The following is a 27,278-nucleotide window of genomic DNA, read 5'->3' as shown; positions in this document are numbered from 1 at the left end:
CTGAGCCTACATCACAACACAGGCAAGGTGCAAATGTGCCTGACAGCCAGGAGGCAGCTGGGCACTTAGTCTAGAGCCCGAGAAAAGGCAGAGACAAAGAAAATGTTTGCAGAGGCATCTGTATAATCATAATCCTAATAATAGCAACCATTTATTAATTGCTTACATGTGCCAGGGAGCTGTTAAAAGATAAATAAGACACAGCTGAGGACAGAATTCATTAGGCGCTAAATCTGTACTCACTGAGCACAAGATTAACTTTCAGGCCACTGAGCAAAACTTGACAAAGTCTTCCTCCTCTCCCATGAAACCTCCCAGACACTGAGGAGGCAACAGTGTGGGCAGAGTCATACCCATGCTCGGGCCAGTGAGCCATCAAGCAGGCAAAACCAGCTGGATGCTCAATCATCAAGATACAGCATGGCCTTTGTTAAGAGGCCAAGTCCATCGCCAGGAAGACCCCAAATTCTAAGAATGCTCAGGACATCTTTGTCCAATGGAGGAGCCCATTGCTTGCAGGCATGCAATAAATAGTTATTGATTCATTTTTCATTGACTCAAAGTATCAAGACTCAGTAGAGGTGATGTCTCAAGCAAAGAGGGAGCGAGTTTCAGCTCTGGAAAAAAAGTTTTCTCCAGGGGTCTAAGAAGGGAAATGCTTAACTCTACAGACTTGTATGCTATGTAATTAGAAAATACACATAGAACTAGAAACTGCAACTATCTCAGGGAACCAAATGGACAAAAACTTTTTTAATTTGCAAAGAAGCAAAATCCAGTATAATAAATCTGTCTACCACAATCTAAAAAGTAATGGCTTTGGAATTTTGTTTTCCTTTTTTTTTTTTTTTCTTTTCTTTTTTTCCTTTTTTTTCTTTCTTTTATTTTATTTTATTTATTTATTTATTTATTTATTGAGATACAGTCTCTCTCTGTCACCCAGGCTGGAGTGCAGTGGCATGATCTCAGCCCACTGCAACCTTTGCCTTCAGGGTTCAAGCAATTCTCCTTCCTCAGCCTCCCAAGTAACTGGGATTACAGACATGCACCACCACATCCAGTTAATTTTTGTATTTTTATTAGGGACACGGTTTCACTGTCTTGGCCAGGCTGGTTTCGAACTCCTGACCTCAAGTGATCCACCTGCCTCAGGCTCCCAAAGTGTTGGGATTATAGGCATGAGCCACCGAGCCTGGCCTGGAGTTTTGCTTCCTAGAAAAAAAGGATGGAAATAGTAGTGCTTAATAAATTTAAGCCAAGCTAAATTGGTATCTATTCTAACCATAACTGATACTATGAGTTCCTGCTTTTGTGGGCATTTCTAACTGTGGTGTGTCAGTAACATCTCCCATATCAGGGCTGTTGAGCATTAGGAAAGCAGAGGTCGGCTTGGCATGATGCCCCATCAGTGGGGACAAACTTAATGCAGTAGACAACTGGGTGCCTCTGGAGATTTATGAGCAGAACAGAAGAGTGATATGATGAGAATCAGCCTTGGGAAATAGCAGTGGATTAGGGTGGGGGAGACACCAAGCGTTCACAGCCACAGTAATCCAGGCAAGAGGTTAGGGAAGGTTATATGTGGGAAGTCACACCAAAAAAGTTAAAAATGGTTCTCGGGATGGTTACAATTATGCGCAAGTTTTCTTTTCTTTTCTTTTCTTTTCTTTTCTTTTTGGTATTTTTCTGAATATAGTAAATTTTCAACAATAAGCCTTGACTTTTATTATCAAAAAAAGAGAGCCCTTGAGAACAAAGGCAGAGTGCTGTGCGTTAGGAATCTTAAGACTGTACAACAGTTAGGGAGTGAGGGACAACAGAGAGGGAGGCACGTCACAGATGACGCCAAGGAGAAAAGGAAAACAGGTTATCAGTAAAGCAGCAGCAGAGCCGGGTGGAGGAGGAGGGGGTTAGGAGGACATGGAAATGATGATTTCAGTTAGGGGTATGGTAAATCCAAGGCGACTGCAGAATGTCCAAGTGACCACCAGGCTAAAGGTGGAAACACTAGTCCGAAGTCAAAAAGAGGAATGAGGATTAGAGACCGTGCTGGGTGTCATTTCTACACGGCTCCAAGTTAGAAACCAGGGGCTGCCTCGCCAGACATGAAAGACAGTGCAGAAAGCAGAGGGAGAAGGGCAGAGCACAGACACTTTGGGGGGATGCTATTTTTAGTGGGCAAGAGGAGTAAGAGGAGACAGAGAGGAGCTAACAGAGAACCAGAAGAATGCTGTGTCGCCAAAGCTAAGAGCATAGGGTTACCAGAAAGGGATGGATGACAACAAGATTGAATGCTCTAGAGCACTGCTGTCTCACAGAGGAGCCACTAGCCACATGTGTGACTATTTAAATGCAATTAAAATTAAAAATTCAGCTCTTCAGTCACACTTGCCATATTTAAAGCGCTCAATGCCGCATGTGGCTAGTGGCTACCATATTGGGCAGCACAGACTAGAACACAGCCGTCATTGCAGAAAGTTCCATTGGGTGGCACAGCTTTGGAGGCATGGAAGCATGGTCTCAGGTAAGGCTAATGGATTTGGTCATGAGAAGCTCACTGGTGACCTTGAGGACAGCACTTGCAGAGGAGTGGTGGATACTAATGCCGTATTAAACACCCAAGCTCGCACTGGGTCCAGAATACTTATGAAAGAGAAAAGTAGTCTGCTCAGCACCAAGCCCTATGCCCAGCAACCCTGTGGCTGAAGAGCTGCAGCCAATAAAGGGTACCCATGTTGGGGTAACTGTGCCATCCTGTAGTTCCCAGTACTTATATAGGACCTAGCACATAGTAAACTTTCAATATATGTCACCTGAATGAGTAGCTGAGCCATCAGAATCTGTCCAAGAAATGAATGCTTAGCATTCACCTGGCCTGGCCCCACAGTACTGTGGCTCTTCAGCTCTGGTGGTCATTTAAGGAGAGAAAATCACTGCCTTCCTTGGCTTACCCCCACCCTCTCCAAACGACCCACTGTCACATGCTTGCCATGGCTAGGCTGGTCCAATTACACCCATTGTTAATAACAGCACCCCTTAATGGGGGCTACCATTGTGCATGCTCCACACAGCTGTTCTAACCTGCAGTATTTCTTTCTTTAATTCTCATAACAACTCTTTGAAAAAGATTTAAGTACAATCCCTATTTTACAGATGAGGAAATTGAGGCTCAAGGAGATTAACATGCCCAAAGTCATTTAGCTAATAAATGATAGGAACAAGATCCTAATGCAAGCCAGACTCCAAATACCAATGCCCTACCCAAAGTACACTCATTTCATCAGAGTTTGGGTGTTCTAAGATTTAAAATTGTATATGCAGTGGTTGACAAAAACATTAAAAACAAATGTAGCAGAGGAAAAAGTATCAGAAGGGGAAGTGCCAAAATGCTGTTTAGCAGCTGTTATGATTGATGAATTATGTGAGAATTCTTTTTCTTTTTTCTGTGTTCCAAATTAACTTTAATGTACGTGTATCACTTTTATGGCAAAACATAATTCTAATCTCTCCCTGGTTTTTCTGTTATTTTTCCATTTTTAGCCAGTCAAATAATTTAATTTGTGTGCATCACCAATCTCTACTGAACTTCTGTTCTCATCTTAATTAGTGCTCTCTGAGTTCTCAGGAAGATAGGGAAGCTCTACAATAATAACAGTTCTGGACAGGATCGCCCAGATAAATTACCACCTAACCTACCTTCTAAGTAGGTAATGCCAATGGACAAAAATGTCAACTGGTGCCTTTAAAAGCTCTATGGGGCAATATATATTACCTTCTTTCTAGACTTTTTTAAACCTATGTTTAAAACCTAACCTATGTCTTATTTTCAATCACTTGAATTATCCCATAATATATTACCTACTGAACTCCTGTAATCACATAATTTGGGCAAAGCACTCTTTTTTTGAGTGCTCACCAAGATCAAACAATCTAGTAATTAGTAAAAATAGATACTCTATCAATATGTTTGTTTCAATCCAACATCAAATAAGTAGTGACTAAAATTAGATGCCTTGGCCGGACATGGTGGCTCACCATGTGTAATCCCAGCACTTTGGCATGCTGAGGCAGGTGGATCATCTGAGGTCAGGAGTTCGAAACCAGCCTAGCCAACATGGTGAAACCCTGTCTCTACTAAAAATACAAAAATTAGCCGGGCTTAGTGGCACATGCCTATAATCCCAGCTACTCGGGAGGCTGAGGCAGGAGAATTGCTTGAACACAGGAGGCAGAGGTTGCAGTGAGCTGAGATCATGCCATTGCAATCCAGCCTGGGTGACAACAGTGAAACTGTCTCAAAAAACAAATAAAATAAAATAGTAATAAATAATAAAATAAATAAAATAAAACAGAGGCCTTTTCCTAGAAAAAGTATAGGGTTTGGTATGAAGAGGCCCAGGGAGAGGTAGATGTTGAAGAACTTTTCATGAACATATATATCTGATTATTGGGGTACAAAGTTTCAAACAAGGCCCTTTACTACTGATGTATAGCAGAAGCTCGGTCTAGGTCACTCTGCCCACCATGTGATTCTGTTGACTGCTTCTACCCCAAGGAAAAAGGTGCTTCAGAGTCTGTGGAAGATGGACAGTTGCCTTCCTACATCCACGCTGTCTTCTTCCTTAGTAACAGATTCCTAAATTGATGTAGGATAGCAGTGAGTCCAATTAAAAGCACACATTCCCTGATATCCCTTATTACTAGAGCTAGTCAGTGAAATGTAAGCCGAAGTTAATGAGTGGGGCTTCCAGGAAAGCCTTTCACAGAGAACCACGTCATCCAGGAGGGTCTCTTTTTACCTGTTGTCTTTTCTCTTTGTCTTGCCTAGAATTAACACATGATCCCTGGAGCTCTAGCCACCATATTTGATCTTGAGAATGGGTTTTATGCACTAAGATTAAGAGTAGCAGGAAAACAGAACCAGCCTGGACTCCTGATGACATTAGGAAGTCATCATCCCTGCCTTCAACTTCCCACCTCTGGATGTGTTTCAGGTAAGAGAATAAATCTCTACATTTATTTAAAATCACTACAACTGGACTTCTTGGTTAGGTGCATGAAGATGCAATTCCTAACGCACCCAGGTGATTGGGATGTATTATATTAACATTGGCTAACCTGATAACAGAATGTATGGCCTTAAATCTATCTATAAACCTATCACCACAGAAAAAAATGTATAAACTTAAGATAATTTTTTAAGTATTAGGTGTAATGGTCAAAATAAACTAGGACTAATAAAATATAGCTAACATTTATTAAATAGTTATTCCGAGAAATTTGCAAGATATTTTATATACATCACCTCATTTATTACTCAATCTGATGCCATAAGATAAGTATTATTATTCTCATTAGAAGAAACTAAGGCTTGCAGGGGAGGGCAGAGTTATGTTACTTTGCCAGGGTTAAAGATTAAGCTCTTAACCATCTCTTAACCCTTAGCTCTTAGAGCTAACAGCTAGTACATGGCAGAGCCTCTCAGGCAGAACAACACCAAAGCACAAAGTCAGAGCAAATATGGTGTAAATGTAAAATATAAAGGATCTAATCAGAAACCCCAAGTATACTTTGTAAGTTGTGTAAGAGCATTCTGTATAACTCTGTGTAGTAGAATTTTCAAGAAGCAGAAAAATTAAACTCATAGGAAAGGAAGTGTTAAAAAGTTGCCCAAACATCACCAGCAATAAGTCATATAGTATGGCTTCTTATGCACTGGTATTATGCAATGAGAGGGACACAACATCATGCCTGCAGTATTCTCACCAAAATGCACAAACTCAATCTCATTGTGGAAAAATACCAGATAAATCCAAATTGAAAGACATTCTACAAAATAATGGGTTCATGAAAAGTGTCAAAGTTAGAATAATCTTCCTTATATCTAAAAAAAACTTGTTGAAATTTTTATAAGAAATTTACTTAACCTCAATGTAAGGAAAAATTGTCCTCTTCACCATGTTGAGTCTTCCAATTCATGAACAAGGTATGTCTCTCATTAATATAGATCATTTTTTTATTTCTTTCATTAGTGGTTTCATCAGCGTTTTGTAGTTTTCAGCAAAAAACTAGATATTTTTTAGTTTACATTTTTTAAATGTTTCTTTTTTGACTAAATGATATTATACTGTTGATTTTGACATCTACATGTTGATTGCTAGAATATAGAAACACAAGTGATTTTTGTATGTTGAACCTGTATCTTGGGACCTTGCTAAACTCATTAAATAGCTTTAAGGAATTTTTGTAGATTATTTGGGATTCAATACATAGACAGCCATGACATCTGTACAAAACAGCAGATTCTTCTGTTCCAACCTGTATGCTTTTTATTTTCCTTTCTTGCCCTGTTTATCTGGCTAGAACCCCTAGTGGCAAATTGAATGAGTAATGAAGGTGAACATCCTTGCTTAGTTTCTCATATTATGGGAAAAGCATTCAGTCTTTCACCATTAATCGTGATATCAGCTGTAAGGTTTTTGTAGTATTCTTTGTCAACCTAAGCAGGTTCCCCTATATTTCTTGTTTTATTATTTTTTATTTTTTATTTTTAAGATCATGAATGGGTGTTGAACTTTGTTAAAAGCTTGTTCTGTATCTATTGATATGATCATGTGATTTTTTTTTCTTTAACTTCCTTAATGTGATGGATTAAATTGATTGCTTTTCAAATATCCTCAACTAACTTTGCATCCCTGGGATAAACCCCACTTGGTCATAGTGAAAACTTTTTTTTTTAAGTGTCAAAGTCATGAAAGAAGGAAAGACTGAGGAACTATCACATACTGGAGGAGATAAAGGAGACATAACAACTAAATGGCAGTGTGAGATCCTGGATTGGATCCTGGAACAGAAAAAGGACATTAAAGAAGTGGTGGTAAACTTCAAATAGGCCTGTAGTTTAGTTAATAATATTGTGCCAACATTAATTTCCCTGTTTTGATCATTGTACTATGGTTATCTGGTAACATTAGAGTAAGCTTGGTAAAATATGTTCAGTCAAGCCCCAAATAACATTTCAGTCGATGACAAACCACATATATGACAGCAGTCCCATAATGTTATAAAACTGTATTTTTACTATACCTTTTCTATGCTTAGATAGAATCTATGTTTAGATACCCAAATCCTATTGTGCTATAATTGTCTACAGTATTCAGTATGGTAACTTGCTGTACATGTTTATCGCCTACGAGCAACAAGCTATACCGTATAGCATAGGTGTGTAGTAAGCTATATGCCATTTAGGTTTGTATGAAAACCATCTATGGTGTTCATACAATGCTGAACCTGCCTAACCACTCATTTCTCAGAATGTATCTTCATCATTAAGCAACACATAACTGTACATGAAGTCTCTATACAGATTAAGCATCCTACTCCAAAAATGGGAAATCCAAAATGTTCCAAAATTCAAAACTTTTTGAGCACCAACATAACAACATAACACCACATGTGGAAAATTCCACACTTGACTTCATGTGATGGGTCAAAACACAGGCACACGATATACAGATTATTCGGCATCCTTAGGGAAAAAGTTAAATTATCTTTAGGCTATGTGTATAAGGTATATGGAACATAAATGAATTTCATGTTTAGACTTGGGTCCCATCTCCAAGATGTCTCATTTTACATATATATATATATATATATATACACACACACACACACACACACACACACACGTATATATATATATCACACAAAGATTCCAAAATCCAAATAAAAACTTGGAATCTGAAACACTTTAATACCAAGAATTTCAAATAAGTGATTCTCAACTTACATTTTTTGTAAGTTTTTTATGTGTGAAATTATTTCACTATAGAAGAGTTTTTTTAAGTTGTCCAAAAATTACTTCCAGAAAGAAGTTAGGTGCAAATACAGAGTTGAACTTTTTTTTTATTTCAAGGAATATTCCTATGGTATCAAAATTGTTATAGAGCATGGAAAACAATGGAAAGTATCTCAATTAATTCTATAAAGCTAATAAGAACCTGATACTAAAATCTGGCAATGTCATCCCAAAAAAATACTTTTTTTCTTTCTGAGATCAAGTTTCTCTCTTGTTGCCCAGGCTGGAGTGCAGTGGTGAGATCTCAGCTCACTACAGCCTCCACCTCCCAGGTTCAAGCGATTCTCGTGCCTCAGCCTCCCAAGTAGCTGGGATTATAGGCGCACACCACCACGCCCAGCTAATTTTTGTATTTTTAGTAGAGACGGGGTTTCACCATGTTGGCCAGGCAGTCTTGAACTCCTGACCTCAGGTAATCCATCTGCCTCGGCCTCCCAAAGTGCTAGCATTAAAGGCATGAGCCACTGCAGTCCAGCCAAAAAGTGCTCTTGAATCTCACTCATGAATATGGATCCAAAACCCTAAATAAAACACTAAAAACTTAAACTCAACAATATATCTTTTAAAAAATCATCATGACAAAGTACACTTGATTCCAAGAATGCCATGGTGGCCCAATATTTTTAAATTTATTAGGAGAACAGGTCAAATGCATTTGATATTATTCAATATTCATTTCTGAATTTAAAAATCAGACTTGATAAACTAGGAATAAAAGGGTACTTTACCATCTACTTCATGACAGAAGTCAAAATTTAAAGTATAACCCCCGTTATATGATATTATTCTGGAAGTTCTTGCCAATGCAATAAGAAAAGAATAAGAAATAGGATGTTCAACTATCAAAATGGAGGAAAAAACTGTCATTGTTATTTGAAATGATACAAAAACTATTAGAGCAGAGGATTTTAATAAGTAGAATTCTTGCAAAATAAATAAACAAGAACTCATTGCTTCTCTACATAAATATCATTCCAAAATACAATGGGAAAAGATCATGATCATAATAACAACCAAAAAACATAAAATACCTAAGAACAAACACAAGAAAAATGCACAATATAAATGAGAAAACTGCAAAACTTTGCTTATAAACATAAAAAGAAATTCAATTAAATAAAATAAGGTAAAAGTTAGATTATACAGGGTTGACAAGGTTACAAGAAAACAGATAATTACACACTTTGCTGCAAAAGTAAAAATGAACAATATCTATCAAAACCTAAATGGCAGGCAGCATAGTGGTTCATGCTTGTAGTCCCTTTAGACTTTGGGAGGCTGAGGCAGGCAGATCACTTGAGCCCAGGAGTTCAAGCCTAGCCTAGGCAACATGATGAAACCCTGTCTCTAAAGAAAATAAAAGAAATTAACCAGGCTTGGTGGCACATGCCTGTAGTCCCAGCTACTCAGGAGACTGAGGTAGAAGGATCACTTGAGCCCAGGGTGTTGAGGCTACAGTGAACCAAGATCACGCCACTATACTCTAGCCTAGGCAACAGGGTGAGACCCTGTCTCAAAAAAAAAAAAAAAAAAAAAAAAAAAAAAAAAGATTAAAAGCACATAACCTTTGAGCCAGCAATTCTACTTCTAGAAATTTATTTTACAGATAATATATATATATGTACAAATATGTGAGAGAGAGAGTGTGTATATGTGTGTGTGTATACTCAACACAGCACCATTCTTAATAGCAAAAAGCTGGGAACAACATCAATATTGAAAAATAAGACTTATAAAAGATGATTATCAACATTATGAAAGAACATAGAGCCATACCATAAATAGTATGATCAATATATTGAAGAATATTTTTGTAAGACATATATTTATAAAATAGGCAGGATGTACATACTTCTAAAAATTATCAATGTACTTTTGTCTGCGTGGCAGAATTATGATAACTTATTTACTTTCCCGTGCTTTTCTGTGTTTTCTAAATTGTCTACAATACTCATGTATTGTAATTAACAGGGAAAAGTAATAAAGGCTTTATCTGTGGATGAGAGGAATTCTAGTACCTAACATTTGTATTAGGTACTTGCCAGACCTAATGTCTCTAAATTCACATGCACTGCCTCTAAATTCTGTATTTGTAGTTGCCAACTTGCAAAACTCAACATACATGTTTTTCATTTTCACTAGTTTCTACCATTATTTCAATGAACTCAACCCTGCAGCTCGTAGTAAAACTGCATTCTGATCTTGAGTCAAGAAGTGAAACCACCACTCTGCTTGTGTGAAACAGAGAGGAAAAGACCATCATGGCAGCAAGGAGGGCAAAATAGGGTGTTTATCTTGCAAGCCTCAAATCTCCAATTTTATCCGCTACAGGAAGCAGTGGCTACTTTTGTTTCATCAACTTTTCTTTATCTCCATGATAAGTGTGTTTTATTATCTGTATATGCACAATGATGTACTGCTCCAGTAAACCAGGATATCAGAGCAGGAAACCGGGGCTTATGTTTTAAGGTTTAGATCCTGTCCAACTATATCTCATCAGCAAGAACTGGGAAGTGAAGCTCAGTATAAACATGCCATTTGTGATATACACACTTACACTTCCCTTACCACTGCTCCACTCTGAGCAGCCAGCATGCAGCGTTTGAGAACATGTTCTGTAGCCCTGTGCTGTCTGCTTCAGAGAGAGCCCTAACCACATTTGGGGGAGAAATGTCTTGTACCTATTATCTTTATGATCTCCTTAAACACCCTCCATAACAGGAACCCTGCAAACTTCCCCAGATTCATTATAGGGAATTAAATGCTTTCAACTCTATACATTAGTGGCTCACAATTTCTGTATAGGAGAGGTTTAAGGTGCAGTAATCTGAAAGAAAGGGGACTGGGAACAGTGGCTTTCAAATGATTTTTACCTCAATTTGCAATAACAGTTATTTTATTTCACACTGTGGCCCATTGTAAACATAGGTGTAACATGCACATATACACACAAATGTGCAATAATATTACTAAAGTAAAAGCTTTCTAAAACAATACACATGCTAAGTGTGACACACCTTTACCTGTTCAGTAGTGTTATGTTCTAGTCTATTCCATTCTATTAAAAATTCTGCCCAAATCTCATTGAAATTATTCTGTTCATGATACTTTCATGACGATAGCAACATGCAGTTGGAAAAGCACTGGACAAGGGGTCTTTGGGACCTGGATTTATGATCATTTGGAGTGCAGGACTGGGCTACGCTCATACCCAGACAGGAGTCTTGACATCACAGGACTATGGTATCTTTTTGCTCTAATTGAATTGTTAGAGATCAAGCAAATTCAAGAAATTTGAGAAGCTGTAGGAGTGTTCAGAGTCACAAATTTCCAAAATTGCATTTATGGCAATCGCATTTATGGACATATTTCAAATTTTTGAATCTTTCTCACAACCCCCTTGTTTTTTATTTTAACTTTTATTCTAGATACAAGGGGTACATGTGCAGATTTGTTACATGGAAATATTGTGTGATGCTGGGGTTTGGAGTATGTTTCCCATCACCTAAGTAGTGAATGTAAATACCCAACAGCGTTTTCTAACCCATCCCCACCACCCCCAGGAGTCCCCAGTGCCTATTGTTTCCATGTTTATGTCCATGTGTGCTCAATGTTTAGCTCCCACTTATAAGTGAGAACATGCAGTGTTTGGTTTTCTGTTCCCGCTTTAATTTGTTTGGATCATGGCCTCCAGCTCCATTAATGTTGCTGCCAAGGACATGATTCCATTCTTTTATATAGCTGCATAGTATTCCATGGTGTTTATGTACCACATATTATTTATCCAACCCACCATTCATCGGCATCTGATAACCTCTCTTGGAACCTTAGCAGAGGAGGGGAAAGTGGAAGCAGAGTTACCATAGGAAGAGCTGTTGAAGAGTTCAATGTTGAAGAAGGCGTAGTCTCCACTGGTCATGCCATGCCTGTGCGCCGCCAGCATGATGCTCCGGACGGTGTCACTGCTCGCACACATGATCACCACTAGGGGAGGAACAAACAACACACATGAGGCACCCCTTTGCAGAGCACTTTGAGCATGCTGACACCAGTGAGGGACATCTGACAAGGAATGGGATACTTGTATGGTCCTGAAGTATCTCCTCACAATCACTTATAAACTACAAATGGACCATGGAGGAACCTAGCAGACACCTCCATAACCAAGAGATGGAAGCCAACATCACCAACCATGGGAACACACACTCATGGGACACGTGGAATAACACTCTAAGGACCAAAATGTCTAGATGGGCAGTCTACATCTAATCAGAAGGAAGAAAGTCACAAACCCAACTTGGGGGATGGTCTGTAGAAAATCGGCATATGCTCTTTAAAATGGTCAATTTCATGAACAACAAAGACAGGCTGAGGAAACATTCTAGACTGAAAGAGGCTTAAAGGAATAGGCTACTGACTACAGTGTGTGATGCTGGATTGGATTCTGGACCTTTTCTTTTTAAAAAAAAAAAAAAAAAGTTCTTTTTAAAAAAAAACTGCATCAAATAAATCACCAGATTTGCCCAATATAAGATAGTGAAAATTGTCAACTGCTTTTTATACTTAATAGCATAGTAAATGCACTCTCCTGAAAAAGCAAACTTAATGATTTTAGAGAGAACATTAACTTGACAAATCAGAGGATTCAGGGAGTGCTACAAGCTTTCTGCTGTTTGAATTTTAAAACATTATTTTCAGGTTGTCTCAACATACATAAGAAATCATTTGTAAGATTCCAGGTGTCTCTCCCCTGTTCTCTCAGTTTATATCCACACTGTTGGATTCAAGAGGCTTCACACAACTCGAAAGCCTCTCGAACTGGATATTGTTGCCTACCATATAAAGGCTACACAGGCTAGAGTGAAGTAGGGCTTGACCATTACCCAGTCAATTTGACCCCTGTTGATAGACCCAGGTCTCCATGACCAGATCCACTGTGTTTTGCTGCACACATACTGTGCAGAAAGACCTGGAGAGACCTGGGTGCTATAAACCGCATTATCACGATGCATGCCAGCCCTCCAAGATGTGTATGTTCTTTGTAAAAGCATGGGTGCTGAAAGACGTAAAACAAACTTCAGGCTATGCCAAAGCAGCCTTGGCAACCTGCATGGAGGTTGGGCTCTTGTTGATATTTAGTTTACTGCACACGTTAATTCAGTGTTAGATCATGACTCTGACATTTCATACCCCAGAAGGGCTAGGTGTACAGCATAAAAGCTCTAGAGAAAAAGTTTCTAAAACAATACAAAATTCTTAAAGATCTGTAACAATGGGAGTAGGTGTTGTTTCTGCCCTGAAAGTATAGGTATATATTTGGGATAATCAATTCCAAGATGCCTCAGTAAGAAAGTTTTCAAAGAAACTCCTAATTATTTGTTATGACTTAGACCCTTGTTTTACCTCTGATTTGATTCTAGCCTCTTAAATGAACAAAGAGTCAAGGTGTCCCATAACACATTCAACAAGGGACTGAGGCTGGACAAGTTTGAAGAATGTGGATTCCAAGAGTAGATGTCTCCAGGAGGTTCCGGGAAGTTCTGGCTGATTGGCCACCAAGCAGCCCTCATCATTTTTCGAGCAAGTGATCATAGTCCAGGATCTGGCTCTCAATTCCAAGATGCAGAACCTGATTCTGTCAACATATAGAGAGTAGAATCATTGCTTAGGGGCAAGTTTCCAATAACCTAACTCAGATATGTGTAGGTAATCTGAAATGCATACTATTTAAATTCAATGAGGTCCAGGATGGTTATGAATATATTTGTGTCAACATGCCCTATAGCTGGGCATGCTAACTGGAGAGACAAATTATAAGCAGTAGGATGCAAGTAAGGATGAAATCAGAATCAGGGAGGCCAGTAGAGGATTCAGCTGTCAAAGTCACCAGGACTTGATGACCCTAGGCATCCATCTAAGAGATATATCTGGTTCAGGACCAAACAGGCAGGGTCCAAGGACCAGAGGACCAGTTTTCCTAAACTTTGCCTGAAGTTTCCCTAAACACTGGCCTCTGTGGCACCTTTTTTCTATTTTTACATTCCTGGCCCATCTCCTTCTCTCTCTTCCTGCTATGGTTTGGTTGTGTCCCCCAGATTTCATGTGTTGGAAACTTAATGCTCAAAATCATTTGTTGGTGGTATTTGGAGATGGGGCCTTTGGTAGATACTTACGATTAGATAAGGTCATCAGGGTGGGTCCCCTAAGATGGGACTGGCAGTTTAGAAGAAGAGGAAGAGAGACCTGAGTTGGCACAAATTTGCTCTCTTACCATGTGATGCCCTCCATAGTGTTATGACACAGCAAGAAGGCCCTCACAAGATGCTGGCACTATGCTCTTGGACTTCCTAGCTTCTAGAACCATACGCTAAATAAACTTCTTTCTTTATAAATCACCCAGTCTGTGGTATTTTGTCATAGCAACAGAAAACAAACTAATAGACACCCCCCCACCACCAAGTCCTTCTGATGGACACATTCTTTGTTTTGTTTTTGGTTGTTGTTATTTTGTTTGTTTGTTTGGAGACAGACTCTCACTCTGTCACCCAGACTGGAGTGCAGTGACTCAATCTTAGCTTACTGCAACCTCCATCTCCTGGGCTCACGCGATCCTCCCACCTCAGCACCTTCCAAGTAGCTGGGACTACAGGTGCATGTTACCACACCCAGCTAATTTTTGTACTTTTTGTGTAGATAGAGTTCCACCATGTTGGCCAGGCTGGTCTCAAACTCCTGGCCTCAAGTGATCTGCCCATCTTGGGCTTCCCAAAGTACTGAGATAACAGGCACGAGCCATCAGACCCAGCCTACATTCTTTCTGTAAATGTTAGTACCCACTTAGACTGAGCAAGAGAGACATAGAGTGGCACTGTGTCTATCTAAGCAGATTTTGATTATTTTAGATCTTATCCATTTTGTGTTGGCCATGTGATTTAAGACTCAAAAGGAAGCCCTAATTTCCAAGTTCATAGGCAGAGCATTGTCTTTCTTGAATAAACCAAACCCATAATGCACATTATCATCCAGTTTCAGTTCAAACTGGAACAAGCACCTAATGACACTGGCAAAGCAGTCAGAGTACACGATCCTAGATTTTTATGATGCTCCCCAATCTCTTAGGGTTGTCTCACTCATGCCTAATTGAACAGCAAGTATTTTTAGTAACTTGCCTTTATACAATCAAAAGGTTTAGAATAGTTTTAATTAAAATAACTTTCTTTTCCTGCTTATGTTTCATCAATTTATATAATAACTAATTAAATTACATATTTATCATAATAAGCACAACCAGCATCAACGGACTTGGGGACAACTCTTAGAAAATATATGAAGAAGTATGAGAAGTGTGTGGCATACTCAGGAGAACTCTACTAGCTGCCAGCATCTACCAACAAGTGATAAGATTTATAGAGAACAGAGAACATCAGCTAATCCTGCGACCTGCATAAATGGAGGTTAATTAAGGCAGTTTTTGTTGTATCTCAGTATAGTTAAATACATAAATATTAATTTTGGGTCAAATTGTTAAAATTCTAAAAGAGGGGACGACGATGTAACTCTAACTTTATGTATAGACTTTTCCTCATTCTACTCTATTTTATCCTCCTTGCCAAAGAACTTTCAATGTTCCATGCCACCCTCCATCATCTGGTTCCCACAATTACTTCTGTAAATGACTTCTCACTATTGCATCATGTTCTTGCAATCACTCTAAGGACAGCAGAGAGAAATGCAAAGAGGTATCAATTCAGAGCATCAAAAACATTCCAGGTAGTATCCCTGAATCCGGGGAATAGTTATTTCCAAAACCTCAAGTTTTCATTGGGAGAAACCTCTAATGGGTTAACATTTCTCATCTCTCAATGTGCTTTCATTTTCCCTCCCCTCACCCCCAACAAGAGGAAAAGAAGTGAAATGTCTGACTGTTGAGCCTAAAACTGAGTATGCTGGCTCAGTCTTTTCTTCCTTCTTCTTTGGGTTGTGGCTGTTTGCAGAGAGCACACATCATGGGCTTCTTTTGTCACATGGTCAAGAGTTAGCAGGGGAGATTTGCAGCTAAATGGCACTGTCTGTGATTTAGTAGATATTCCTGCCTAATTCTGGGAGGAAGTAATAGCAAGCAGGCCCTTTTGGAAATAGATCTAAATCCATGTTCAACTGGTTTTATCAATAATAGGGATATATTCATATTCTCCATCTGGTTACTGTACCCAACTTCCAGTTAATTCTAAATTTAGAAGGAAAAGAGGGCTATTACTGCATGGAAGCAAAGCAGAGTATGCCATGTCCTACACACTGAAAATATGATACCAAAAATGAAAAACTCAACAGTAACTTAAAAAGTGGCCAAGGAAATATCCAAACAAGATGAATTACAAAAAAAAAAAAAAAAAAAAAAAAAAAAAAAAAAAGGTAGGTGGTAAACAGAAGGTAAGAAAAGTAGAGGATTATTCCAAGAGGTCTAGCATCCAAATTAGAAAAAACCTAGAAAGAGGAAATAGAGAAAATGAAAAGGATACAAGTATCACAGAAATAATTTAAGAAGTATTCCCAGAATTAAAAGAATTAAAAGATATGAGTTTCTGGATAAAAGAGGCCTATTGAGTACACAAGGAAGAGGAGAAGAGTCTAAAAATTTCCAGGAAAGCAAAGCAACGAACAGTAAGTTCAGAATCCAAACTGATTCCAGATTTCTAATAACAATGTTAGAATTTAGAAGACAGTAAAGCAATACTGTCACATTTTGAGGGAAATTATTTCCAACCTAGAATACTATAATTATGTATAAAGGTATAATGAAAATTTTTAGTCACAAAACATCTCAAACTTTCGGCCTTATTCATCCTTTCTCAGAAAGCTCTTGGTAGATGTGCTCCACCAAAACAGAAACATAATCAAAAAAGAGAAACACACAGGGATCTAGCTCTACAGACAGGTGATGGAAGCCCCAGGAGGATGTTGAAGAACCCACAGTGGCCAACTGTGCAAAATATCTACAAAATAACTGGGATGCAAGGCTGGTTCAACATATGCAAATCAATAATGTAATTCATCACATGAACAGAACCAACAACAAAAACCACATGATTATCTCAATAGATACAGAAAAGGCCTTTGACAAAATTCAGCAATGCTTCATGCTAAAAACTCTCAATAAACTAGGTATTGAAGGAATGTATCTCAAAATAATAAGCGCTATTTATGACAAATCCACAACCAATATCATACTGAATGGGCAAAAACTGGAAGCATTCCCTTTGAAAACTGGCACAAGACAAGGATGCCCTCTCTCACCACTCCTATTCAACATAGTGTTGGAAGTTCTGGCCAGGGCAATCAGGCAGGAGAAAGAAATAAAGGGTATTAAATTAGGAAATGAGGAGGTCAAATTGTCCCTGTTTGCAGATGACATGATTGTATATTTAGAAAACCCCATTATCTCAGCCCAAAATCTCCTTAAGCTGATAAGCAACTTCAGCAAAGTGTCACAATACAAAATCAATGTGCAAAAATCACAAGCATTCCTATACACCAACAACAGAGAAACAGAGAGCCAAATCATGAGTGAACTCCCATTCCCAATTGCTACAAAGAGAATAAAATACCTAGGAATCCAACTTACAAGGGATGTGAAGGACCTCTTCAAGGAGAACTACAAACCACTGCTCAACAAAAATAAAATAAAATAAAAGAGGACACAAACAAATGGAATAATATTCTATGCTCATAGATAGGAAGAATCAGTATCATGAAAATGGCCATATTGCCCAAAGTAATTTATAGATTCAATGCCATCCCCATCAAGCTACCAATGACTTTCTTCACAGAATTGGAAAAAACTACTCTAAAGTTCATATGGAATCAAAAAAGAGCCCACATTGCCAAGACAATCCTAAGCAAAAAGAACAAAGCTGGAGGCATCATGCTACCTGACTTCAAACTATACTACAAGGCAACAGCAACCAAAACAGCATGGCACTGGTACCAAAACAGAGATATAGACCAATGGAACAGAACAGAGCCCTCAGAAATAATGTCACACATCTACAGCCATCTGATCTTTGACAAACTTGACAAAAACAAGAAATGGGGGAAGGATTCCCTATTTAATAAATGGTGCTGGGAAAACTGGCTGGCCATCTGTAGAAAGTTGAAACTGGATCCCTTCCTTATACCTTACACAAAAATTAATTCAAGATGGATTAAAGACTTAAATGCTAGACCTAAAACCATAAAAAAAACCCAGAAGAAAATCTAGGCAATACCTTTCAGGACACAGGCATGGGCAAGGACTTCATGACTAAAACACCAAAAGCAATGGCAACAGAAGTCAAAATAGACAAATGGGATCTAATTAAACTAGAGAGCTTCTGCACAGCAAAAGAAACTACCATCAGAGTGAACAGACAACCTACAGAATGGGAGAAAATGTTTGCAATCTCCCCATCTAACAAAGGGCTAATATCCAGAATCTACAAAGAACTCAAACAAATTTACAAGAAAAAAACAAACAATCCCATCAGAAAGTAGGCAAAGGATATGAACAGACACTTCTCAAAGGAAGACATTTATACAGCCAACAGACACATGAAAAAATGTTCATCATCACTGGTCATCAGAGAAATGCAAATCAAAACCACAATGAGATAGCATCTCACGCCAGTTAGAATGGCAATCATTAAAAAGTCAGGAAACAACAGATGCTGGAGAGGATGTGGAGCAACAGGAACACTTTTACACTGTTGGTGGGAGTGTAAATTAGTTCAACGATTGTGGAAGACAGCGTGGTGATTCCTCAAGGATCTAGAACTAGAATTACCATTTGACCCAGCCATCCCATTACTGGGTATATACCCAAAGGATTATAAATCATGCTGGATAAAGACACATGCACACGTATGTTTATTTCAGCGCTATTCACAATAGCAAAGACTTGGAACCAACCCAAATGTCCATCAATGATAGACTGGATTAAGAAAATGTGGCACATATACACCACGGAATACTATGCAGCCACAAAAAAGGCTGAGTTCATGTCCTTTGCAGAGAAATGGATGAAGCTGGAAACCATCATTCTCAGCAAACTGTCACAAGGACAGAAAACCAAACACATGTTCTCACTCATAGGTGGGAATTGAACAATGAGATCACTTGGACACAGGGTGGAGAACATCACACACCAGGGCCTGTTGATGGTTGGGGGACTGGGGGAGGGATAGCATTAGGAGAAATTCCTTATGCAAATGATGACTTGATGGGGTGAAGCAAACCAACATGGCACATGTATACCTATGTATCAAACCTGCACATTGTGCACATGTACCCTAGAACTTAAAGTAGCATAATTTAAAAAAAAAAAACTCAGGAGATTTAAAATAAAGAATTAGAAGATTACTTAATTATAAATCCATAGGAAATTAAACAAATAAACAAAAATGGACTTTTTTAACTCCAAGGAAAATAACTAGGGGAAAAAAGGAAATGGCAACATAAGAGCCTATGTGACTTAACCTTAACTATCGTTTAGAAAGTAATGATAATGCTTATACTGAATACTGGGCTAACTAAAAAGATTGTGTAAGAGATGGGGTCTAGCTACATTGCCCAGGCTGGAATGCAGTGGCTATTCAAATAGTGCAATCCATAGCCTCAAACTCTTGGACTCAAGCAATCCTCCTGTCTCAGCCTACTGAGAAAAATTTTGACACAACCATATTGGAAAGATGACTGGAAAGAAAGCTTGCATGTGTGGTTAACAGGCAATAGAATGATCGAGAAGAGAATTTTCTTCCACTAGGATTCCAAGAGATAAGACCTAAAACTGAAAAAAAAAGTAGCATGTTATTAAGAGATATGAAGGCCAATACCTACAGGAACAGCTAACAAGAATTGAGAGTGAAAAATGGAGAGTAGGAGACAGGAACCTTTTTATCCTCATAAACCTTGTGTAGTTTTCTCACTTTCTATAGCTGTAGAACTAAACTTTGGTAAAAAGTAAATCTAATTTTTTTCAAAAAAGTTTCCCTCTGGTTGTTTCTACACTACATAGCAATGGATATTGTTTGCAAAATGGAGATTGAATCTTTATTTCTGTTGTTCATAAAGCTCCATCTACTCCAAAGGCCTTTAGAATTTCCACACTGCAGCCTACAAAGCTCCTTTTTTCCCTGCTGTGTTAGTTATTTTACACTTATCATGGGTTCCTTCCTTAAAAATGCTGCTGACTGACCACTCGGTCATTTACCCCAGACTAATTCTAAAAATAAATGACTCTTGTATGGATTAAATACTGTTATCTCTATCTCTACCAACTGTATAATGTTATACAGTCATTATGCAGGCCCAGATTAATGACATACTAATAACTAAAAGGATACAACTACAGTTCTTCACATAACAACATTTGCATTAGGATACTTCTAGTTCTGCACCATATAAAGTGCATCGACAAAACAACTGCTGGCTTTTATTGCTTGAAAAAATTATTTCTAAGCCTGTCTTTTTAAAACTAAATTTATTGTTAAGTGTGTGGAATACTGAGGGCAGTAGCTGGCTGTATAAGAAAATCCATTTTAAATAAAGATCATTGTTTTTAAAAATAATATATGTTCAGGTCTGTTTATTTTAGTGGTATTAGCAAAAGACATGACAGGAAAAAAAGATTTTAAATTATTGACTTAGATGGTAAATCCTTAAAATGAAGGAATAATTGACGTCCCTTAGTTTTTCTTTCTATAGTACGCCATGTGAAATTTTAGTCGCATTATTATTTGAGATGCTGGCATGTCAGTGTTTTACTTGTTCAAACATGTGTGATTTGGTTTTAAAGAGAAACTTAAGTCCAAAAAAAAAGTAATGTCAATGTTCTCACCAAAATAGGGAGGAACTCTCCTACTTTAATTCATAATGCTTAATAGGGAATTTTCAAAAGCAAAAATACTGTCAGCTGCATTTTCACACTTGGGTGAGAATATCAGTTTGAAGAGGCCTGATTCTCACCCCACACATTGCTTCACATAGAAGAAAACTCACATAAGGAAACCAGCCAAGTCCAGAGCATCTGCATCTCAGTCCAGGGTTCTTTCCCATGGCATGGCCTCACCCTTGGGGTAAAGGTGATTGTCATCATATATAAAACAATAACTACAATGAAACCGCACATTTATTGAGCACTTTGTATTCGCCTGGCACTGCTCCCACGCATTCCTGGGTTAGCTCCTCTAACCCTCCCAGTTTCCCAAAGACCTGGGTGCTCTGACTACCCCCACTTTACCTAAGGAGCTTGAGGTACAGAGGTTTCATAGCAGTCCAAGATCCCCAGTCGGTGACCGAGCCACAAACTTCACTGCAACCATATACCGAAGCCCTATTTAATACATTAACTTCTTATGGTAAAGTAACTGTGTTATTTCAATGTGTTTGTAAAAGGTCCCCTAAGAGAGCTTTGTTATTAGGCAACTTTCTCTCTTGAGTGTAAGGAATTTCAGGGTGGCAGGGCGAGGACGATTAGAGGAGAAACTTGTGTTTCCTATTTCTAAATATCTGCCAGGTCACTGTTGGAAATCTTTTTTAGAGTAAGAATTGTAAAATACTAATCTTATCACTTGTAAAATATACAGGTCAGTTAAGCAAACTTTCACCACTCAATGCAAACTTGGAGGAAAAAAAAAAAAAAAAAAAAGCAAGGAGACTTCGGAACGTCTATAAGGCTTTTGGAATTAAAAAATAATTCCCAGCAGCCGACTGCAGCCCTAGTCCTCTGAAGCCCGGGGCGCACCAGTCCCCAGGCCCACCAGGGCACTGCCGTCCGCCCAGTCCCAGGCCTCAGCCACTGCTGTGAGGCTGAGGGGCCCGGGCAGCGATCTGCCCTCCTCTGGGCTCACACACGCCCTTGGTTTTGTATCCCAGGCCACGTGCGCCGAGGCAGCCGCTGACATCGGGACCTACAGGGTAGTGGCATTACGGACAAGTCAGCAAACCGCGGATCTCGCCCGTAGGGTGACACACCCCAAGCCCCAGCCCGCCTTGGGAAGTCTCTGACTTTTAGCTCCTAGCCCTCGAAAGCCGAGAACTAAAGAAGCAGGTTCCGGGAACCATAGCAGCCCGGGGCGCAGAATCCCCCATGGAGGCTGCAGAAACCCGGCGACTGCGAGTTGGGAGCTTAGATGTGGGTTCCTTGCCGAGGCGTGGCAAGCCCGCAGCCGTTGGACACACGTGCCCTTTTTCATAATCGGCAAAGCCCGCGCCCCGCCTGCTTGGCTGGCAGGGATTCGGCACAGACAGCCTGGAGTTCGAGAGCTCAAAACTTGGCCAGGCATTCCTACTGTCAAACACCTCTGGCCTCTTTGCTCTAAAGGGTGAGTCCCAGGTGGCCAAGATGGCAAGGCGGTGACTGCAGCGCCAATATTGATGGCTTCTCTGTCCACTCTCACCTGTTCCTGGGGCCCTCGGCCTCAGGTTGCGCTGTCCCCTACGACCAACGCCCAGGTGCCCGGCCATGCCAAATTGTGGACGCGCCCCGCGCCTGGCTCAGCTCCGCTCCCCTTCGGTCTCATTCGCGTGGCACTGGGGTCTCGGGGAGCTTTGCCGGGATTGCACCACTCAGATTCCAGGTGCGTGAGCGCCGAGGGGGAGCAGAGACCGTTTTCCCTCATCGCTGTGCTCCTAATCCCTGACTGGAGGGAGGAGGGATCGCCGCTATGCTGGGATCTCAGCCCGCCTTCCCTCAGATTCTACCCTACAGTAAAATGGGCCACACTGGCGATTACACGTCCGCGTCCACCCGCTCCCCCCAGCCATAGCCACCATCCTTAGCCTCGAGCCCTTTGTTCAGTTTGGGTTTTATTCCAACACCCAAAGACCCATGGAGAAAATTTGGAGGACAGGTGGAAAGAAGATTCAGCTCCCGTTTCTTCTAAAGGTACTCCCGCAAAGCTTAGCTCTGGGCGCATTAGAGACTGCGTTGCAGAACACGCCGGGGGAAGTGAGTGCAGCCAGAATTCAGACACACAGGGGCATTTTTGATGGAAACCACAGAAGTTCGTTTATAAGGGGCTGGAAGGGAAATGAAAGGAATGAGAAGAGTGGTTCAACAAGCCTTTAAAAGAAACCTGGGGTCTGTGGAAACAACAGTCAGGGAAACCTCGAGAGCAGGCCAGCCAAGTGGTGACGCCTGGCTGCGAGGCGTCTGCGGACGCTTCCGCACTAAGTTGGGGTGCAAGCCGGCAAAGGACTGAGGAACAAGTTCTTTCCGTCTCGGATGCTTCAGACCGTGGATGGAGCCAGTCACTGGGAGTGCGCCCCCTAATCGCCAGCCCAGTGCTGGCAAAGTGGAAACCGGGAAGAAAAAGCACCCAAGTGGTTTGACAGCACCTGTTGGACCTGGGCACGCAGGAGCTGCGGGCTCAGACGCCCTCCCCTCCAACCCCTTCACCTCCCTGGGACCCCCTCGACCGCGATGGGCGGTCGTCAAAGGTCGTCGCAGCCACACAGCGCATACCTGAACGAATGCCCGCGCGTACCCGCCCTCAGCGCCGCAAGGGGGAGTGGGGTCTGCAGAGTGGACGGGTGTGCAGGAAGAGCCTCGGAGAGCGGTTGGGTTAGGGCCCGGGGTCCGGGACGCGCCCCTGCTCACCTCTCTCACTGGCCTGGATATTGCGCACGATGTCTTCCAGATCCAAGTCTTTGGTCTCGTCGAAACTGTAGATGGACGTATGCAAACCCTCCTCCTGGAAGACCTCGTGGACCCCCTCGAGGGTGAAGAAGCAGTTCCGCTCCAGCTTGTCGTCGCTGTAGACCAGCGCAGCGCGGCTCCAGTGGTGGTGGCGGAACAGCGCGAGCATCATTTCGCCCATCTTGGCGTAGGCGGGCGCCACGCGCGTGAGGTGAGAGTACTCAGAGTCCTTGTGCTGGAAGCCGGCGGCCAGCGCCCCGGCCGACAGCATGGGCAGGTCCCAATGCGATGCAAGCCGGGCCACTGGCGCTGCTGCATACTCGCACACTGGCCCCAGGATAAGGTCAGGCTTGGTGCCCCGCGCCGCCGCCACGCGGTCTACCAAGCTGAAGAGCGCACGGTTCCCACAGTCCGAGTCCTCGTAAGCCACCTGGAAGCGAGTGCCCGGCGGCAGAAGCCGCCTCCCAGTCCCGTTGCCCTCCACGCTGCGCAGAGCGTACTCGATGGCCGGCCGCACTCGGGTCAGTGAAAACAAGTACGAGTCATCCTGGGGCAGTAACACCAGCACCTCGATCTTCTGCGGCGGCAGCGCCTCTCTCTCCCGGCGTCCGCCGCCTATGCCCGCGCCCCCGCCGCCGCCGCCAGCGCCACCGCCACCAGTGCCGCCTGCCAGCAACGCCCAGCCGAGTAGGACGCACGGGGAGAAAGTGAGCACCAGCAGAGACCGCATCGTGCCTCAAGAAAGCGCTTGCCCTCGCCGCCGACTCGCCCTCTGCCCCCCACCCACCCTTCCTCTTTCCTCCCCACTCTTCTCTCCAAGGTCCCTGCGCCCCCTTGGGCGCTTTAACGAAATAGAATACCCCCTTCAGTAATGCGCCAAAAGATAGAGAGGAAGCGTCCTTCTTTGCAATGTCACTAGTTTTTCTTAAAAAAAGAAAAAAAGAAAAAAGAAAAAGTTCACCGGGTGTAAACCTGTGCGTCTGTACTATACATATATACTTGTATATATTCGCCCTCCCTTTATACATATACTATTTTGCTTAGAGGTGGCTTCTTATTTGGGCGTTGCTAAGGTTGCTTTTGAAAGCGTTTTTGTAAAAGAAAAAAAAAAGTTAGACTTGTCCAAGTGTTTGTAATTGACGATGCATCTCCCTCGCGTTTGATCTCATTGATTCGCGCCGGTTCCTGGATCCATAGCCCGCGTTTAAATAGCGTGGCAGCGGCTGAGCGTGTTACCACACATGGCGCTCCGAGGCCGGGCTTGTATTTCCAGCGGGTAGGGTGGGTAGGGGTGGGAAGAAGTGGGGGCTGGGCTGGGGGAGTCTCTCATTAACATTCTTACATCAGGGCTCCTCCCCGCACCCCTTCCCTACCCATCGCGCCCCTGTCCCTAACCACCACTCCCCGCCGGCCCTCGGCCTTTTCCTTAAAGCTGAAATCGCCCACGTCTGCACCGGCAGGAGCCCCCACCACGCCGCGTGCCTCTGCGATCCCCGCCTCTCCCTTGCCAGCTCCAGCTCCTGGCTTTAAACAAGGAAATGTGCTTTAAAGTAGAGAAATGCGCGCGCGCACGCACACATACACACACACACCGTGCAAAAAAAAAGAAAACAACAACAACAGGACTGGGAGAAAGGGATGGTTCTAGAAATTGTGGTTTCGGTGCAATAATCCTTAGGTGCCGCTTGCTCTCACCTTTCTGGTTGCGGCCACATTCCCTCCCGACGCACCGACGCGGGGCGAGCACCTGACCTTCCTGGTCCCTCGGTGCAAGGTCAGGGAACAAGGACCAAGGTCCCAGTGCAGATGGCTCCATCGCGGACCTGGTGTGCCCGGCTGGCCCGGGCGTCACCCACACCCCGCCTTCCTCAGCCCCGCGCCAGCCCCCTCCCGCTGGGCCACGCAGGTTCGCGCTGGAATCGCAGTGGTGCCGGGGTCACAGTGTCCCAGTTCATGGACCCTCCGTCAGCTCACTGAGAGCAGGAAAGTGAAACTTGTTGCTCCCAAAGGCGAGCGAACGGTTCAACTTCTGGAGGTGTCACAAAGCTTGGAAAGCATCCCCAAAGCGTCCTCGGGGCTTTGTTTGCTAAACCAGGTACCTAAATAAAGGGACTGCCTTTCCCAAAACGTTCCCGGTAGGTCCCCCGGGTACGACACACGCTCCCCCTCCAACCTGAGCGCTCAAAGATCCAACCGCTCCTCATCTGGAGCGCTCCAGGCACTGTGCCGTGGTTCCGCGACGCCAAGAAAAGTTCTGCCTCGGAGACCCAGTCCTTTCACTGGCCACAGCCACAACAGCGGTGGAGACCGGAGGGAAGCGGCTCTGGAGAAGTCTGTGACCAGAGGAGCATCGCGGGAGTCCGCCGTGCGGCTGGGCAGGTCAAAACGGAACTGGACCTTCTTCTGCAAGTCATTTGCAATGTGAACGTGCTACACTAGGAGGGAGAATTCTGACAATTAAGTCCTGCACATTTAAATACATTGAAAATGTGTTAAAATGGTCTTTCATTTAACTAGGCGTCCGTATCCACAAATTTCTTCTAGTCTCAGACCAACGCCCTCTTTCGGCAGAAACTTGCACCCGACTCAACCCCGGTGCGGCAGTCCCAGACCCGGCGTTTTTTACTCCGAGGCCCTAATGCGCTCTGGTTCTCACTTGCGACGGGTAAAAAGGCAAACTGGGGTTTCTGGAGATATGGCAACTTCTGGCGTCAGCGCTCGCCGCCCTTAACAGCACTCTCATCACTCTTTCTGGAAACGTCAATGTGATTATGGGTAATGTTTCAGCTTCTGGGTCATTTAGATTTCAGATTATGCACTGTGATCCTGAAATCTTCCCCGTTAAGTAGGAGCTTCTAATTCCTGCGAGAATTTCCATTTATTTAATTAGCGCCACTAACCAGGAGCAAAAGAGACGTCTGTATAAAATTTAATTCCACAAACAGGTAATCCACACACACTGAAAATTGAGATTTAGTGCTTCACAGCAATTACATCTTTCCTGAATTTGCAGAACGACAGGCATTTATGACAGCATGGATTTAAAAAAAAAAAAAAAAGAACAACAACAACAACAAAACAAGAGCTAAATCATGAATTCCAAGGGTCTTAATGGATTTCAAAACTGGTTGCCAGGAGACATCAAGGAACCAGGGTTTCCTGTTACTCCGCGGTATGCCCTGTGTCTGGGGAACACCAGCCAATGGCGATATGATTCTGCTGTGTGTGGTGTGGGTTTATGCGGAGAGCCTGGGGTTTCAGTGGCACCAGTGTGAACGCCTGTCCCATCCCAGATGCAAACCAACCTCGCCCGCAGTTCAACAGCAGGGCAGTGCACCTAAGTTAGGGGTGAGTGCCCGTAGCCTCTCCGCAGCTTTTGGACAAGAGCTCTCGACTTGCAGTTTGTCACACTTAAGAGCACCAACAAGACCAAGCTGCGGAAGGGAAGAGACCCCAAACCATGCAGCGGAACAAATAAAAAACAAATGCCAGTGTTATGCTTTTGCTGAGGCTCAAAACACCCCTTATGAATTCCAAGGAGCAACAATTAAGATTTTTTTAAAACCTTTTCAAATGGAAAGAGTCACAAGATTATAGGAGGACCCACCAAGTAATGTAAGTGTATGGATTTCAGTGTTATGGGTTTGTTTACTTTCCATCAAATTAGAATTTTTGCAACCAACTAAAAGTTTGTGTAAATATGTAGTTCTAAATCTTCAGGCCAGAAGACTTAAATCACCCAGCCTG

At 42.0% G+C, this 27,278-nt stretch overlaps 1 protein-coding gene across 6 annotated transcripts in view; it reads right to left on the bottom strand.

Moving 5' to 3' along the window:
- NPR3 (natriuretic peptide receptor 3) overlaps positions 1-26,173 on the bottom strand; it is a 92,813-nt gene extending 66,640 nt beyond the window's left edge. For 2 of the 6 annotated variants that reach the window (XM_045393579.3, XM_005556658.5), the window contains exons 1-2: positions 25,227-26,173; positions 11,720-11,842 (exon numbers count right to left, since the gene is read on the bottom strand). In XM_045393579.3, coding sequence (XP_045249514.1) covers positions 11,720-11,842; positions 25,227-25,347 — 244 coding nt within the window. In that variant the 5' untranslated portion in view covers positions 25,348-26,173. Of the gene's footprint in view, positions 1-11,719; positions 11,843-23,492 lie in introns of all 6 variants that reach the window. The other 4 variants (XM_065546140.2, XM_073993271.1, XM_005556657.5 and 1 more) reach the window with 2 other exon arrangements.
- Between the last annotated feature and the right edge of the window lie 1,105 nt (positions 26,174-27,278).

The sequence above is a fragment of the Macaca fascicularis genome, chromosome 6, assembly GCF_037993035.2.
Source record: "Macaca fascicularis isolate 582-1 chromosome 6, T2T-MFA8v1.1".
Classification (NCBI taxonomy): Eukaryota; Metazoa; Chordata; class Mammalia; order Primates; family Cercopithecidae; genus Macaca; species Macaca fascicularis.
Note: the sequence above shows the minus strand (reverse complement) of the source record. Positions and strands in the feature narration are given on the sequence as shown.